At 49.9% G+C, this 18,989-nt stretch overlaps 1 protein-coding gene across 4 annotated transcripts in view; it reads right to left on the bottom strand.

Annotated features, from left to right (window-relative positions):
• The window catches only part of DGKG (diacylglycerol kinase gamma), a 178,717-nt gene that overhangs the window by 40,451 nt on the left and 119,277 nt on the right, over positions 1–18,989 (bottom strand). For all 4 annotated transcript variants that reach the window (XM_075068609.1, XM_075068611.1, XM_075068610.1 and 1 more), the window contains 2 exons: positions 13,348–13,438; positions 3,273–3,474 (listed from right to left, as the gene is read on the bottom strand). In XM_075068609.1, the coding sequence (XP_074924710.1) occupies positions 3,273–3,474; positions 13,348–13,438 (293 nt within the window). The remainder of the gene's footprint in view (positions 1–3,272; positions 3,475–13,347; positions 13,439–18,989) is intronic.

Here is an 18,989-nt window from a genome sequence, read left to right on the forward strand (position 1 = left end):
CAGGGACCCCTTCTCACGAGCGCATCACTCCTTCCGAAGGATGTACCAGGTGATGGTCCTCACGCTTCTCGGAAATCAGCCTGACCGCCTAGCTATAGAGGAGGTTGCGTCAGTCTCGCTGCGTGATAGAGTTCCTTGTACTCTGCATATTACTTTTGGAGGTTTTCCCCAGTCAAAAGGGTCTCCGACCATTCCTAGACCTCGCGCGGACTCACACCTCTCGTGAATGAAGTGTGAGTTCGCTGGTGCCTTGGCTCTATATTTCCCGTCCTGACCGGGAGACTGGTGTCGCTTGCTCTCGGCAATGAGGCGACCTATTTCATGTTTCGATCTACCACCGCCAGACGTTTTCTCATCGCTTGTGTGTAACGGAACGCCATCTTTCAATTCCGTCCTCCCTTCGCCTTCCTCTGCCCCGCGGGTGTTTCCAAAATGTATGCGGTAGTGGCCGCTTTCCTCCGTCGCGACGGCATATGTGTCTTTCCCCATTCGTGACATTGCTTAGTCTCGCGGGTCTTCAGAGACTAGGTCCACACACATTAGCGGTTCATAACAGAGGTTCAAACTTAGGGCCTTGATCAATTCGACAAGTCATCTCTGACCAACGCAGAGGAATCTCACTAGGAGTCTACTCTTAGACTCCACTCCGCGACAGCCTCGCTTCATCCCTGCCCGGTTCCAGGTTGATCAGTCTCTACAAATAGAGGCCTACTCGTTCCCCACACCTACGGCCCGTCTGTTCTAGCCTGCATCTCACATGGCGGCCTGCACTTTGTCACCCGAACGCAAGCTCCGCCTCGCCCTGCAAATTTGTGGCCTCTCCGTTATCACCTCGGAGGACAGCAATGACATCGGCGTCACTCTCACAGACCTTTTTGCTTCTCCTCGTAGCTGTGGCAGCCCTTCCTGGTATTCAGGGCATGCCATCACCAGGCAACATCCATGTCCGACAACAGACGCATCCTCCCTGGCTGGGAGCTCCACATGGGTTCTCGCCCGACACAGGTCTCTGGGTCGTCAGGAGTCTCACTGCACATAAAACATCGAGAGCTGCGACAGCCGCCTCGCCTTGTCAGACATTTCTCCCTCACCTGCAGACGTTGCGTATTTAGTGCTTCAGGACAACCCACCGCATGCAACATTATAAACAGCAGGGGAGACCTCTCTCCCTCTTTGTCAGGAGGCTATCGCACTCTGGGATTGTATAGCCCGCGTGGATCTGTGCCTCCTTCCTTCCAGGAGTCCAGAACTATTGGCGGACATCTCTAGCAGGGTGCCTTCCTAGCGACGAGTGTCCGTCGTCCGGACATAACCATCTCTTTTCCGGATGGGCGTCCCGGATCGACCTCTTTCGCTCCCCCCACGACAACGTGCCCCAGTTCTGCCTCCTTCCCGTCTCTCTCCCGCCGGATGATCTCTGGACGCATGCTCTTTGCACTGGTCGCCCACCTCCTATTATGCTTCCCACCGTTCCCTTGTGCCAAAGTCCTGTAAGCTGCGCGGGACACGGCTAGGTAATTTTCTCGCCAGGTGCCTCGCCAGCACTGGTACACCAACGCTGCTGACCTGTCCATTCCAGTCCGTTTCCTGCCGCTACATCAGATTAATACTCTCAAACCACGAGTTCTCATCCCGCTCCAGTCCTCCCTTGGGAACGGGGGCGCTGGTCCTGGCTGGTCTGAAGCTTCGGAGCTCGCTGTGTGTAGCCAGTGAGAGGTGCTCCTGGAAGCAGAGCTGCCAAACGAAATGGAAAGAGGTTCTCTTGCTGGTCGTCATCGCAAGGCGGATCACCAAACGTGTCCTCCAAGTGATATGGAATATCTTAGTGCACCTTCAAGCAGCAGGCTCGCACTCTCGTCCTTGCGGGGGGGTGCACTTATGCCATTTTCGAATCCATCCAGGAGACGCCCTTCCTCCGTCTTCTCTCACCGATGTCTCTAGGTTCATAAGGGCTTGGACGTTGTATCCCAAGATCCCGCCGATCCCCCTCTGACCTCAATTCTTTCTCTCAAAACTAATGGCCCTCTTCGAACCCTTGCAACCTGCTCTCTCCTGTATCTATCGGTTGGAGGTGGCGTTCCTGGTGCCATTACATGCAGGCAGAGAGCTCTGAGTTGCGCTATGTCGCGGACCCACCTAAACGAGTATTTCACAGGCATGGTGCAGCTGCGCCCGCATCCCGCCGTCCTGCCCAAGTGGTCTCCCTTTCCACCTTACCAGGTAATATTCCTCCAGTGTCTTTATCCTAAACCTCTGCATCCGCAGGAGCAGAGCGTACATTCACTTGTGTTCGCAGACTGGCTTCTACATTAACCGCACCGACCCTTTACCGGAAAACCTTCCCAACTTTTTATTGCCGTTCGGACAGGATGAAGTCACCCTGTCTCGTCTCAAACTATCTCATCCTTGTATGCCTGCATTGAAAAACGTCACGCTTATGCTGTATACTCTCGCAGGAACGATCGTGACTTGCACATTCCCGAAAACAAAGCTCCTCGATTGCCTTATTGTGCAGCCCCGTGTCGTCCTGCAACGTCTCTGCCCATACGCCTTGGTGCAGCAGTCCAGGGACGATGCAGCTCTTGGCTTGCTTTTCTACATTCACACGTCTCCACTCCGACCGACCGCCTAGTAAGGCTTTGGGATTCACCCTACTTGAGATAATATGAGCACCACTCGAAGAAGAAAGATGTTCCCTCCCTGTGTAATTTGTTCCTTCGAATGTGGGCCATATTCTCACACCCCCTCTCTTCCCCACTGTCGGAGTAGCGGCAAGAAGGAACGAAGGAAGCGGCCGGGTACAGCAGGGCATATATACGGGTGCAAAGGCGCCAACAGCCAGGGCGCCTGCGACCCGCGGATGTTGCTAGGGGAAAATTCTTCCGACGAACGTGCACGTGGCGCGCGCACACCTACTTGGAATGAATATGAGCAAGCACTCGAAGAAGAACCATCTTTCGACCATTCTCCAGGGCTTTCTAATGCCCAAAGAGTTGGCAAATGGACAAAGATTTTTGGATGCCACGGAGAGAAGGGAAGGAGGTGGAATGAGGGCAGTGTGGATTTCTCTCTGTTCAGGCCAGTTAAATGTTCATGAAAGAACCACTCTCAGTCATAAACCTTCTCTCACTCTCCTGTTTTAAGCCATGACCAAAGTGCCTACAGAGATACACGCACGGTTCAGTCATCCCCTCTCTGTGCTTTATCGAGCCCTACCGCCTCCCATCTCCAAGCCTCTCCACGCACTGGGAGTGACGGCGTTCGCAGCTCACCTTGAATGCAGAACTTGAGTTCCTTAGCATCAGTGACCACCGTGGAGTGCAACTTTTCAGGCACTTTCTTGCTGATCCGGTTATAGCTGCGCTGTCTTTTGGTCTCTCCCCAGAGATTGGAGCCACCATACATGCTGGGGATGTTGAGGACAGCGATGCCCTCTAATGAGGTACTGCTCAGGTCCAGCAGCGTTCCATCACACTGCAAAGAGACAGGCATGGTCAGGCATTAGACACTGACTGACAGCCCAGGTTATGGACACAGCCCAGTGCCCCGATTGGGTGGGGGCTGTGGGCCCACAACAGGGACACAAACAAGGGACAGATGCAGAGCTCTCAGGAGCTGGGCTTGCAGAGACATGTCCGGTTCCCCAGAACTCCAGAGAAGGCCTAGGCTAGGAGAACTGGTGAGTTCCCGCACGCCAGGAACACCACTGGGAAATGGTCCAGACATCCTGATCTACCCTACGGCAGCTACAGGTTCCGACAGAAGTGTAAAGCGGAGAGCCCTAAATCAGCGACCACACAGCATTCATCAAAGCACGGAGTCATTATAAGGCAAGTGAAAAATCACATCAGTCCCTTGAAATAGCACTGCTGCCTTTCTGGAGGACATGCTAGTCAGACACAAGTGGCTGGGCTTGGTGCAGGGCGTTCTGGTTGAAAGACAATGGCCTGTGGCATACAGGAGATCAGACCAGATGATCTCTTCTGGCCTTACCCTCCATGACTGTGAGATGGGGAGGCATGTCTCTTCGGGGGTGGGGGAGAGAAGAGGAGCCATTTTCATCTGAATGGCTAGTAATTTCCATTATCTGGCTCTGGCCGGGCGGTGAGGCCCAGCAGTGTGGAGGGCAGAGGACAGTGAACAGAACAGTGTATTCATGGCACATGATGTTTGGCCCTGATTCAGCAAGGGACAGGTATCTGAGCATGTGCTTAGCTTTAAGCACATGAGAAAACCCATAGACGGCAACAAGGCTACTCATGTGGTTCGAGTTAGGCACATGCCTCAGTGCTTTGCTGAACTGGAGCCGAGGACAGAGCTGCTGATCTTTGGCCTGCACACACAAATGGCCCAGGCTGAGATACAAAAAGTTCAGGCTGCTACTTGGGGAGCAGGCAGCCCACAGGGCTTCTGCACTGGGTGCCAGCCCCACCCCACGTAAACAGCCTGGGAATCCTGCCCTCAGAGAGGCCAGTGGCGACTTGTGCTGCGCATTGGTCTTTCCACCAGGGGTACTCTGCATGCAGGCAGCAGTTCAGACCAGGCCGCATACAGCCCCTTCACAAACAATGTCTGGTTTTCTTCCCAGCCCTGGGGCTGATAGGCAGGTAGTGCATTTTTTCAGTCTTTGCATGTATTCCATGCGCTGTTCAAAACTGCTAGAGGCATATGGAATGGACAGGAAATACAGTTCATTCACTAAACTGAAACTGGCACAATATCTGCTACAGGACCTGCCTTGCAAACAATGAGTCCCTGCTCAGTCACCAGGGCCGGCTCCAGGCACCAGCTTAGCAAGCAGGTGCTTGGAGCGGCCAAGGGGAAGGGGCGGCACGTCGGGCTCTTTGGCGGCAATTCTGCGGCGGGTCCCACGGTCCCTCTCGAGGGAAGGACATGCTGCCGAAGAAGAAAGCAGTGCTGTGGAGCTGCCACCAATCATGATCGTGGCTTTCTTTTATCCCGCTGCTTGGGGCGGCAAAAAGCCCTGTCAGTCACCCCCTTATGGAAAACCTGGGAAATAACACCCAGACTTTACATTGTGCCCTGAAGACCAACAGAGTCAGGTTGTCGTGGATTAAGTCAAGGGAAGGGAATTCAGAGTGGAGGGCCCTTCCCTGAGAATGCCCTGCCACTGACTCGTCGTCACGCATACCTACCATCCGGAGTTCCAGCGGGGGGGGCACCTTTGATCTCAGCATCACGGTCTGACCCCGTATGAAAGGTGATATCTATTACACACAGACCCCAAGCCCTAAACAGCTTAACGCTGGAGCCAGTCAAAACAATTCCTTGCAATATGTAATTTCAGTGAAAAGGGCTTTTTGTCAAACAACTTTTTTCACAGCGTAATTTCCATTTCATGGAAACATGTCAATGAGACCAGGAAACATTTTGCCCCAAACTGAAAAATGTAACTGAAAACAGAAATTCTGACCCCCCCACCCCAAGTTTTTTGTTGTGGATTTTTGAAATCCCCCAAAACATTTGCAGGACATTTTGATGAAAACAAAAATATCAATTTTTAAAAATTTCTCATGAAAAATCATTAGCATTTTTCAAACAGCTTTACTTAAAACCAACTTGGGGGGGAGGACAGATGTCAGCACTGAGCATCACCTCGTCCCTCCCAGATGTCAGGAGAAGCAGAGGTTATATAAGCACCTGATCCGGCAGAATCTTACATGCTCTGTTGTAGTTGTGTGGGTCTCAGTATCAGAGAGACAAGGTGGGCGAGGTCATATCTTTTATTGGACCAACTTCTGTTGGTCTGTTGTTCTTCAGGACCTGAAGAAGAGCTCTGTGTAAGCTTGAAAGCTTGTCCTTCTCACCAACAGAAGCTGGTCCAATAAAAGATAGTACCTCACCCACCTTGTCTCTCATGTTGTTGTGCGGGCATTTCTATTCTGAATATTGTTTGTAGCGTGCGGGGAGTGGAGGGGGTCAAATATAACTCTCTGACAGAATTCAAGAACCCCTGTCCTAGAAACGCTCTCTCATTATTTGGTTCTTTCTTTTGGCTACAAGATGTTTTATATTATACATTTTAAATAAAAATTAAAAAAACCCAGAGAAGTCTGATTAGATATTTTTTCTCATAATTTCAAGTGGAACTGATGTCACTAACCAGACAATTTCTCAAATCACTGCTCACAGTTCACCCTGTTCTATCTACAGCAGCTTAGAAAACATCCACTGCTCAGCTACCTTTCCCTGTGGCCTCTTCTCTTACTATGTGAACTTACTTTAGAGAATCAAATATTTTGGCTCGTCAAAGCCTTATTCCTTTGATGCCTGGATACTGTTTCTTCTAAATGCGATTTGGAAAATTGGATTGATTTTGGCAGAAAATAATATTACAGATGTGAAAGAAAAAATTGTCAATTTTGGAGCCTCTTTAGGAAAGCAATAAAGCATTCATTACTTGGAGTCCTTACTGAGGCGTCTCAGTGTTGCATAGACAAATCGCAACATTTGAAAATTACACTAAAAGGTATTTGTGGCTTTCCAAAGGACTAGAGGGAGGGACAAGTAAATAGAGTTTTTAATTGTATAAAGGACTTTAATTCCTCTGCCAGCATTCAAGCAGGTAGAGTATTTTATAAATAAAACAATACTTGAACTGTGGTGTTCATGAAGCGGCCCCTATATACTATTACCCTGACATCATCTTCTGATTGGGAAAGCTGATGACTTATAGGTGGAAAAATTAGGTGTAGTTTCCTCAAGGTAGAAGGGTAAATATCTTCCTTGATGTTGCTAAAACTACCATGCATGTAGGGGGCAAAAATCTTTGTTTGCATTCAAAATGTATTTCTTAGGCTTTAAAGCATCTGTTCTTTTGCCTGCTAAGTTACAGCTGAGCAAGAATCAGAAATGTTATTTTTTTTTGGATTTTGATGGCGCTAGGGAATTTCTGTCCTCCGTGTTTTCCAAAGAACAACATGTGTTGGGTAACGAAGAACTCTCTAATTCTCTGTGGCTAGAATTTTGATTCTTTTTCTTGCTGAGTGAGGACCTCAACCTTATTTTTCATGGAATCATAGAAATGCAGGGCTGGAAGAGACCTCAAGAGGTCATCTAGTCCAGCTGTGGCAGGACCGAGTAAACCTAGACCATCCTTGGCAAGTGTTTGTCTAATCTGTTCTTAAATACCTCCAACGATGGGGATTCCACAACCATCCTTATAGAATCATAGAAATGCAGGGCCGGAAGGGAATTTCTAAAATAATTCACGCTAAGTTAGGACATTTTAAATATTCATGCTAAAAAATTAGGAAATTTTAAATATTACCGCATGGTTGTGTGTGTGAATCTGCCTGCAAATGAATATACCAGTATGCACACATACATACACACTTATCTTTGTATATGCAATACTTTTTTATCCCCCACAATGCTTGGAACTCTTCTCTTTTTTTAGCTCACCCTGGATTGTGAAAAGCCAGAAATGTTTTTTTTTTTAAATTTATTTTAAGCTAAACTCAGAATTTTGGGGCTTTGTTTCAGTTACTCATTCTTCAATATATTTTTGAAAATAATAAGTAAAATATCCTCTAACATCTAGAAGTGCGTGTACAGTGCCTAACGCAGTGGGGTAGTGATCCATGACTCAATGCCGCTCATCTCGATGGCATTTCTCTGTTGGTCTTTAACATGATAACTTCTGAATGCTGCATCTGGTTAATTTCAGACTTCTAGGGTCTGTAAAACTTACAGGCTGCAGGTCACCAGACAATGCTATGCACATAGAAAAAGGAAGTGCCAAAGACATGCTAATGCAATAGGATATGGCTTGTTTAGGGGCAGGGAGAACAGTAAGGGTCCAGTCCCAGTTGATGTAACTCATTGTAGCTCCACTGAAGTCACACAGTCATTTCCACTGGAGCGAATGGAGCTGGGTAGCTGGCCCTTCCTGTTCTAGTCTTTCAGAGAAGTGGGAGTTGGAGTGCAGGAGATGGACAAGGGAATAGGAGCCTGAGAGGACATGGGGGGACCTCTGACATACAGACATGGGGAGAGAACACTGGGATGCTCCTCTGTACTGAGACTGGAACGAGCACGTCCACATTGGGTGGTGTGAACATATCCTGGGAGCGGAGATGGCTAAGAGGAAGGCTATTAAACACTAAAGCACACACACATACCCAGAGTGTCTAGCCAGCCTTTCAAGTGTGGGTCTTTAACGTTAGGCACATGAGTCTGTAATTAGTTACCTAAATATGGTTGCAGGCACCTAATTGCTAATTCACGTACACATTCATTTAGGTAGCTGAGTATTTAGGGCCAGATTTACAAAGGCAGCTGGCACCTGAAGATGCAGGTAGACACCTTGGGGGGGATGAGCTATCCCAGGATATGCACATTTTTACAGGTATTCCTGTGTCCACGCTGAGGGTGGGGTGTATTGCCTGGACAATTCTGACATAGTTAAAGCAGTACAACTCTCTAGTGTAGACACGGTCATAGGCCCCCTGGGTTGACAGTTATCTCACAGTAGATCCATAGCGAGGAACAGGGGTACTCTGGAGATTACAGGCTCGATACAGCAGCCATTGAACAGATGAAACAAATGAAGGAACGGACCCAGGAGTGCAGCGAGGTCGGATGGCTGGAAAAGGGTACCAGATAAGCCATTTTTAGTCTTCAGGCTAAACATTACTGGCCCAAACAGGGAAGGGATGGAGGTGGTGACCCAGTCCAAAAGGAATGTGATCTGCCAAATCCTATAGATGCCGGTGCCTTTATGGGGTTAGGAAAACAAGCATATTAGAAAGGATCCCCATCCTCTGCTGGGATCAGCAGAACTTGGGCGGGTTTGTGCTGACTTTAAGAACCCGGTGCAGACGCCACATACACACACAACACACTGAAGAACATCCAACGAGCAGGGAATGTGTTCCCCCCCACCCCTTTTACCCTCCTCTGTTTGTGTGCCAGCCTGGTACAATGGGCTCTTTGAGAAGGGGCAGCTGGCAGGGAGGCTGGCCATAGAAATGTGCAGCTGAGGGAAAACCAAATTCATTTCCAAGAGCTGTCCCATAACGGATGCCAATTTCCAAAACAAAACCACCATTTCTCTGCCCTCATGACAGTTGCCTCAGAGCTGGAGGGAGGCCGGACTGGGAATTTCAACTTAAAATGCTGCTAGGTTAACACTTTGCTGCCTGGGATGGTGATTTACATAACACACCCATGCTTGCGATGGAGTGCTTGAAACACCTGATCTCAAATCACAGGATGCATCGTTGTGCAGCCTGGCTTCTGCACGACATTCAGAGACATGCAACAGAAGGCTGGGATTTTAACAACCCCTTCCCCTCCCAATCCTTCCCCCCATCCCATGGCAGCACCACCACCTGTTTGGGGCGGTGTGTATCTTACTGCATCATACGCTCCCTCACCTTCAAACACAAATCCTAGGTGTGGCTCAGAGATGAACAACTTCAGTGGCTGGCTGATGGAACAGTTCAGGGAGGCCGGCCAGTCACAGAGTCAGAGATCAGTACTAGGGACCAAGGGTCCACCTCAGTCATCAAGTCAGAAATGTGATATCTTGGCAAGTCAGCTCCCTTCCAGTGCCTACACTAATCTGACCATCACTAGTGATGCTGCCTTGCACACCTTTCCTTTACTAATTACTCTGGACTACTTTGGTCTAATTCAGGTTGCTGAGTTTAGCCTGCAGATGCCAGGTGATGGCCTGTGATACATAGGAGGTCACTAGACACTCTGGTGGCCCTTCTGGCCTTAAACACTATGACTCTATACTCCCCTGCTCAATGTTCCTAATATCTCATCTAAACATCCTTCTTTAATGACAAACTATTGCTCACCTTTCTGTCCTACCATCTTATGTGGCTGGATAAATTGCCTTCCTTCACTGAGGTTTTTACACTGAGGGGTTACAGTCTGCATGCCTATGTTGTCATTACTATTTATTGTTTGTATTGCAGTAACAGCTAGGAACCCCACCCGGATCAGGACCCCTTTGTGTGGGGCTATGTACAGACATGGCTGAACCCAGGGAACTCGGTCTGCATGCCAGCCAGCAGGCAACGGGGGAGGGGGCCACACCAGACCAGTGGGCGAGGCTAGAATAGGAGGATGAGTTGCCATAAAGCGAGCACAACATCCCAGAAAAGCTGGTCACATGCCTTGCTGATGCCAGTTGAGAGGGATTTGTAGACACACATTGTGGCAGGTATGTTTTTAAAATAGGATTTAAAAGAGTACAAGGCGGCAGCTTTATGAATTTCTTTGGGGACATTTCCCCAGGAATGGGTGGTTTTTCAGGGGAGATTGTCAGGGGAGAACTGGACAGGCAGGCTGGTACCGCTGGGGCCAACAACTTGACAGGTGAGCAGATCAGATGGAGAGGAGGGCTAAACGGAGGAGGGTGTTAAAGGCCAAGATGTGGAGCTTGTGTTTGCTGTGGTGGAAGAGAAGGGCCCGTGGAGGGACATGGAGTGGGGTGAAGTGACCCTAGCTGCTGTGTTTCGGTGGTTCTTTGACAGCAGTGTCTTCCTCTCCAGGTTTGGAAATCATTCCATACTCCCTTTCAGTCTCTGATTATGCTGTATCTTTCCTATTCCAAAAAACACATGGCTGGCGTGAACTCAGCCCGGTCTGGCTGCCCGGGACAACACAGGGAGGCACCATTACTTCCCTTACTAACCCAGAATTCTCTTTCACAGGAGAGTGGGAACCCAGTCGTGAGGCCTAGGCCCACAGCTGTCTCCCCTCACTTTGTCCACAAAGTGAGCCATCCCTACCCTTCAGACACTTCACCCCAGCCCGCCTCTGTCAGCTGCAGTCACAGTCCTCTTCCCCCACCCCCTCAACTCCCCACCCCCAAAGCCATAGCTGAGGGGCTAAAGGGGAGAGGCCTGCTACCCCATCTTTGGCACCTAACTGGTCCTTCTTTGTTTGACTGACATCAGAGGACAGGACCCATCCCCTTGTCCATGCTGGGGAGCGAAGCCTCAGGAAAACATATCTTGCATTACAATGGATCTAAGTTGTGTGGCAGGCCCCCAGGTCCCACTGCTCAACAAAAGCGAGGCTCTAATTGACCATGATAGCACCAGTGCTACAGAAGGTGACACACGTTTTTGGAGAGCTCCTCCACTTCTGCTATGCTATCACACACGCACCAGCTGGCCTCGGAATTCCACCTGGTCCACGCCCACAGCAGTGACATGAGGGCAGGTGCTTGAGGGGGTCTGGATGGTTTGTCAGGTAGCAAAGAGGGGGGATTTCCACCACCTCTCTCCCAGCTAACGTCTCTCCCCAAGACCTATCCTCAGGGCTGATCGGTATGGGGGGCGGAGGGCAAAAAAGGAACCAAACAGTCCCCATGATCCCACCTCCACTAGCTCACTACAGTAGTTCTGTCTGACCCAGCGGGCGCTCCTGGGACTGGCATTCTGTTCTCTTTGCCTGGGCGGAGCTGGGGAAAGAATTTCCTCATGAAAGATGGAGGAAAATTCTACCGCTGGAGGTAAAATCCACATGCATTTCTCCACCTGTGGATGGGCTGAATGCATGGAGCTGTCTTTGACTAACATCGGCCCCTCCATCATACGCCCTCTGCTATCTATAGCATCTTTCTTCCTGGTTCCACCTCCCACACTTGTCTGCAGTGCAGGATTTCATATGCAATACTATTCATCCTCTTTTAGTTCTCTCTGAACCTTTCCTATACAGATTGTAATTAAGGGATGAGATACACTTTGGGAGATTACGGTCTCCTGGGATTTTCTTTGCTGGACATGAATTAAATTGCAAGCAGCATGGCCTGCATGCTCAGATCCACGTCAGCCTTTGTGGCAACCGACCTGTTTTTTCTAGCCCTCATGAATAAATAATAAAAGGTTCATTTATTCAGAGATAAGGAAAGCAGGAAGTTTACGAAAAACCACACCACAAAACCCCCAGTGCGAACTGTAAAATGACAGAGCTCTTAGCAACCACTGACAAGTGGTTCCCCCCCTCCTCCTTTCTCTAATTAAAGGCTGTTTCCACATCGCCAAAAGGCGGCTGTGTGCGGACGCAGCATTTACAGAGAGAGACTGTTCCAGGGCCACTCTCCAGTACAGCTGCAAGGCACAAACAGGAGTATTCTGTTCTCCCGCAGCTGGCTGCAGTTAGGGCAAGCACCCTGCTCCCAGCTCTCTGGTATGTGTTTAAGGAGAATTCACCTTGCAAATATACAGACTTGACCAAAATATTTTCCTGAGCTGTCTTGTCCATTTTCTTTTCCCGGGCTGCTAATCAGATCTGGTCATCAGCAGAAGCCTGCTCCTTTCAACCAGCTTCCTCCCTCTCCCCAGCATATCCAGTGACATCATACCTCAGTGGGGTCACGTCATCACTCCTGGATCAAGCTGTCACTGAGCGACTCAAGCAGGAGTACAGAGCTGCTTTCAGTGGAGAACACTGCTATTTACATACCAGCTACTTGACTGTTTCAGGGAAATATGTTAAAACATTTGCAAGCTGCAGTTACATCAGTATATTTCAGGTCAGGAGTTGGGCTTTCTTGGCCTAACACTCTAATGATCATTATTTATTACTTTCACTGGCATGATGCTCAAGAGGCCGTAATCAGAATCCGAGCCCCATTCTGCTGGGTGCTATACAACCGCAGAGGAAGAAATGCTGCCTGCCCCAAAGAGTTTACAGTCTATTTGTTGAATGTAACAATGGTGTATTGCTAAAGATCTTTGCTTTGAAATGATATTTTAGGGAAACAAAAATGGAGGCGGGTCTGTACGGTCAGACACCTGCACCGATGGGTAACATTTTCAAAATCACTTACAGGACTTAGGAGCCTACGTGTAAAATAATCAAAAACCTCAGTGATTTAGGACCCTAAGTCCCATTTTCAAAAGTGGCAGGCACTTACAGCCAGATTTTCAAAGGTATTTAGACACCTGAAGATGCAGATAGGTGTCTAGTGGGGTTTTCTAAAGCATCTAAGTAGGGTTGTTGTCTAACCAATCCAATGAAAGTTAGCCACTGAGGTGTTTGTGAAAATCTCACTAGGCACCTATCTGCATCTTTAGGTGTTTAAATACCCTTTGAAAATCTGGACATAAGTGCCTAAACCCACTTTCAAAAGTGGATTTGGGTTTCTAAATAACCAAAGGTGCTTTTGAAAAGGTTACCTTCTGCCAAACAATATTCTGATTTCAGCTTGCTACTGACCACAATTCACTGCCACTCCTGTAAGTCCCTCATTGGGCAGATATCCGAGAGCCACCATTTCATTCCCAGGAGGAAACTTTGATGGGAAAGCTGTCAATGCCACGCTTGGACAAATGGTCACTGTATGCTGGAGCTCACCTCGATCTCTAGGTAGTCGTGGAGCTTCTTGCAGGTAGCAGCGAATGTTTCAGTTGTGCCAAATTCAAAATACCACAGCTTGTTCTTCATCCTGACACACGGAACACAGAGTTGGGAGGACTCATTAACACATTTGTCTGGAGACATGGCTCCATCCCTAACCCCCTCCCCTCCAGGCCAGGGTTCTCCAGCCCTACTAACAGGGGAATTGTACTGGCCTGCTGCTGAGACTCTGCCCACAAGCTTGTCTCCCAGGAAAAGTGGGATACCGTCACATGGAGTGACGCTGGCCAGCCAATATGATACATACACATGCCCCGAGACCAACTGAATATGGGCTGTTGGGGCAACTGGCAAGGCCCAAGAGTAGAGAAGTGGAGACGTTTCTGAAGCTCTGCATTCATGCCAGCGAGGGGATGCCAGACGCAGCTTTGGATATACAAGATGAACCACTGAGCTTTGTGAAGGGTTGTGCATACCCCGCACTGGACAAGAAAGGGTTAACCCCACAACATGAGTGGTGTAAGTCCCGCCCTGCTGGTCATGTTAGCCATACTCCAACTGCTGCCTCAGTATAAAAGGGAGCAGCCCAGCTCATTCTAGCTGGAGGGGAAGGACCTTCAACCAAAGCTCCAGCTGAAGAGCTGCCACAACCCTTGCCTGTAAGAGCCAGATGGACTAGAGCCCTGGAGGACCATCCACGCTGAGGAGCTCAGAGACCCTCATGCCCCATGGACAGCAGCTTCTGGAACTACAGTAGGAAGTGCCCCGGGGGTGTGTGTGACCGAATGGTATCTCCCACCAGAGTGAGGTCTGCATGTTTTGGTGGGATTCCCTGCTAACTCAGTGATGGACCGCGCTGTCACTGTTAGGGCCCTGGGTCAGGGCCCAGTGGAGTTGGGTGGGGCTGGGACCCCCTACTTGGGCCATCACTTGCCTGGTGGCAGCACCCACCTTTCCTTGCCATATTGACTCTGGCCATTAGCCTGTGCTGCCCTGTTTGAGGGCCACCATATTGACTGTAGCCATTAGGCTGTAACTCTGGCCATTGGGCTGCACTGCCCCAACTTGAGGGTTATTAGCTGAACACTGGCTGCTGAGCCACCCAGCCCCTGAGGGTAATTACATGGATTGCACTGTCCTAGGGCTGGGGGGTTGTTAGACTGACTCTGGCCACTGGGCCGTGTTGCCCTGAGCGTAAGGGCTGCTATACCTGACCGTGGCCTCTGGGCTGTACTGCGTTCACCCCAAGGGCCACCAGGGAGACTAACTGCGGTGATATCACCACCCTGTCCCACCCCAAAGTGGGACGGGGTGTGCATACACCGCAATAAGCATGTTCACACTGAGCCAGGTGGTGGGGTGGAAATCTGGAGAGCAGGAATTCCTGCTTTCAGCCAGGACTGGCATATCACAGGAGCAGCTCCACACCCTGACAGCCAAACCAGGCAGTGCAGAGACAGTCGGATGTCAAGTGCACCGAGCCGTCTCCGGAACTGCTCAAGGTCTGCAGTAACAACTTAGAGAACACAGCAGCAGTCACAACAGGGGTTCTCAGAGGCAGTGGTCCCCTCAGTTCCTCCTGGACAGAGGTGGGGTGGGGACAACAGCTCTTCTCAGTCCCCAGCTCTCCCCTTGGGGGAAAGGCACTGCAACAGGGGATGGGGTACAGCAGAGCCAGGCAAAGGAGACCTCCAGCAGGTTCTCTGCTCCACTCCCTTCTGCACTTCCCCATGGGTCAGGAACCCTACCAGCCCCTCATGGGCCGTCACTCCTGTTGGGAGGAGAGGAACTAGCCCCCAGAGCAGCAGCAGGGGGGCATCTCCCCAGTCCCATGCCAGCTCTGGGCACATGGGTTTGAGCAGTGGAGGGCAGCATGGAAAAGAGGCTGGGAGCAGGGTCGGGGATCGCTTTGCCCAGTGAGGTGCAACGAGGGCTAGATTATGGAGATACGAGGAAGCAGCTATCTTGGTTAAACAGAAACTGAACAGAGGAAAGAGCTGGATCAGGCAGGTCAGGGTGGATCCCAAAAGCAAGACCCCAAACTGTCAGTGGGGTGAGTGGTCAGGGTCTAGCAGCAAAGGACCAAAAATACAGAAATATCAATTAAATACACTGTCCATTTGAACCAGGGATTAAGGTGATTTCATACTTTCAGAGTCCCCTGCATGCTTTAGGGTGCTAGCCAAGTAAATACTAGGGTAGTAATAAGCTGATTGAATTAGCTGCTACAAAGCCAGGAGCAGGAAGAGAAGGGAAATGCATCAGGGGTTGGATTAAAATACACTGTGGTCTTGGGAAGAGTGGCTAAAAATCAATGGGATTCACTGGAGATAAATGCAAAATGCTTTCATTGGCATATGCCCAAACACAAATGGGAGTGCCTGGCTAGGGAAGAACAATGCATGCCAGGATCTAAGGTTGTAGGGGAGGATTAATTATACGTGAGTCAGCAATGCAAAGCTAGAGCAAAAAAGGAGCATGCTATATTGGGCTGCATCAATAGGACTGCGTGTAGAACAAGCCAGGTAATTCTTGCTGTCTCACTATTACTAATTAGGGCCATCGGGGCACAGGGGACAGCTCTGGGGCCCAGAATTCCCAAACAGAACCCAATTTTCAAAGGCTGTTGCCTAAATGAAAGCACCCAAATCAGTACTTGGCAACTGAACTGGTTCTCTGGATACCGCCAGCAGGCAGCCTTAGAAACTTACATTTCCCTGTTGTAATGGTTACTGGGATATTGGAACTAATCTCCGATTCTGAGTTCCAGGAGTCCCACCTATATCCAATTGGTGGATTCAGCAGGTTTAAGAAAGCCAAATATGCCTCCTGATTTGAGCACCCGATTGAGCAAGTGGGCACCTCGCTGCAGTGCCCATGTTTCAGAACTGCTCAATTGGCAGAGAGTTCAGAAAGCAGGCCCACCAGAAGGGTCAGAAGGCTGGGCATGCTCAGTCTAGGGAGGGGAGACAGGACAGATGTCAGCAAACACTAACCTGAAGGGATGTTACATAGGGCACAGGGACTCATTATCCTAGTACCTAATGAAAACAGACCACGTACTAACAAGTCAGAGCTTCAGCTGAGACCCTAGTGGAGGCCCTGGCCATAGAGGGGGAGAGAGGGGAGTTGCAGCAGTGGAAAGCACCCAAAACCCCCTCTGTTCTGAGGGCCTAAAGATGGCACATATCCCCAGAAGAGCAAGAAACTCTGGTGAGGGCTGGGGCATGGCCAGGGCAGCTGGAAGATGGAATGAGTTAGTGTATCCTCTAACCCGCCTGCACCATCAACCAACCCCATGGAAACCTGTAGCCGGGTAGACACCCGCTCCTACCCTGCGGGGCTTGAAACAGCCCAGGAGAGAGCTGTGGCTGGGGCAAGAAGCCTGGGCTGATTAGGGAAGGTAGACTCAGCTGTGGCCTTGCCCCAGTCAGGCCCAGCTGCCCCCTATAAGAGGCTGTGAGCCAGAAGCCCCATCAAGCTCTCTCTGGTCTGAGAGGGAGCATGGCTGGGCTGCCTAGCAGAAATGGTACTGGAAGTGAAGCAAGGCTGGAGCAAGCCAGAGGAGCAGGGGAGTTCCTGGCTGGCAACTCCCCAGGCTGCACGGCCTGGTTTAAGACCTAAAAGGGTACTGGGTGGTAGAAGAAGGCAGCAAGTCCAAACGCCCTTGCCTGTGATGAGTGGCTGATACTGCAGCCTGTCCAAGGGAGTGGGGCTAGATGGTGACTGGCAGTAACCCAGACTGAGGTGGGGTTAGTGGGTGGGGAGATCCAGAACCTGAGTGTGGCGGTACTGCCAGGGGGGCAGAAACCCAGAGAAAGGGGGACCGGGGTTCAGGAGGGACACGGGGGCCCAGTGGTAGCAGGTCACCGGCCAACAGAGGGTGCTCCAGATGGCTGATGAGCTAATTCCCATGGACGACAGCAGAAGGTGCCACAGGGGTGAGTCCGCACTGCTACAAAACACAAGAGAAAAGGAGACAGCAGGACACATCTTGCTCACCTGCCAGTGCATGAGGGTGATTTACACCTTCCCTCTCTAGCCGCAGGGACTCTGGCCCTACGTCAGTAAAAAAGACTAGAGAACACAATGGAGCAATTTGCAATTGGGGGAGGACATGGAATGGCCATGGCTGAAGACAGCCAAGGCTGGATATGACAGGCTGAACAGCTATAGGGTGACAAACTCCATCTGGTCGTCACGCAAAAGGATCTGGGAAGGTTTACATGTCTCATTGATATTACGCAACTAATAGTCACACAGATGCAAAGGGCAGAGTGACCGAGGTCTTATGTGAAAGTGATAGAGTCACTGAAACAAGTGCATTCTAACTCCGAACAAGGAACTTGATTAGAATAAAGAAAAGTAAGTATTACCCTTAAATCTGCTGCCTTTCCAACAAATGAGCATTTCTTCTGCTCTATTCCCAGCTGTGCCAACTCTCATGGATTTATCATGACTCTCATAATAGTTGATTTTCTTAAAGCCCATCTCCTGGAGTCAGGGGATTGTGTGAGAATCTCAAAATGTATTAAAAAATGCAAGTTTCTAGTGCTTCTGCTTGCAGAGAAAAACTTGGAAATGTGACCCTTAGGGTATGTCAACACCACAATCATGTGTAGGCGTACCTGAGCTAGATTTGATCTAGCTAGTTCAGGTACTAGATAAGTAAAGCTGCAGCCACATGGGCTTCAGCCTGGGCTGTACAAGCCCACCTGGAAGTCATGATAATTATGAGGGTAGCTAACCTGCAGTGAAGCATGTGCTACCACTGCTCTGGTACTTGACATTCTACGTACAGGACAAGGGTCCAGATACACTGTGACAGTGATGCCCATGGAATAACATTAAAGCAGACATGTGGCTTTCTGGCACTGTCAAAAGGAAAGGCGCTTGACAGAGTTTCCAGGTACCTCGATGAGACGGCTGTGACATATCCACAGAAATCATTTATGGCTCTGGCTACCCTAGCAACAGGGCTGGCTGTCCCAGGAGAGGAGAGTCTTTGGCATCCCCCTCCCCTTTGTTAAAGTTTTGAATTCCTTATTGTGTATTGAATGCGTAGCCCATTTCACAACTTGGCTGCACAATTTGCATGCTTGATTTATCCCTATCCTATAAGATGCTCAACTTGCATGCTAGGATCTATAAACAACAAAAACAGCCCACAAGTCCAGTGCCGCCCCCGCCCCCAAAGCCTGGCACCCCAGGTGGTTGCCTGCCCCTATATCCGTCCCTGCCTACCAAAACAGCACCATGTTTACACAAGTAGTTGTAGTGAAACCATGTGAGCAGGTGGGCTTTCCTTGCTTGCATGGCTAGAAATCAGACTATGTTCTAGCCATGTTAAAGGCCATGTTTAACCCGCCTATGCAGGGCTACTATGCACTGCTGGAAGCTGGGGCTGGAAACGGTTTGGTCTAAGCAAGCACAGCTGCAGTTTCTGAGCAGACCATGGTCCAGTCCTGCATTCACTGCCAGTTCTGTCCACATATAGCAGAAGCCATTACAGTGCCTCTTAGCAGCTGGGGAGGTTCCTAGCACACACTCAGCCAGAGGCAGCACTGCCTGGCACAGATTCCTCTCTGCACACACTTGGGAGGCAGCCTGTTTCAGCCATGTCTGGCCACTGACAGGCT

This window comes from Chelonoidis abingdonii, chromosome 8 (assembly GCF_003597395.2).
Source record: "Chelonoidis abingdonii isolate Lonesome George chromosome 8, CheloAbing_2.0, whole genome shotgun sequence".
NCBI classification, from domain to species: Eukaryota; Metazoa; Chordata; order Testudines; family Testudinidae; genus Chelonoidis; species Chelonoidis abingdonii.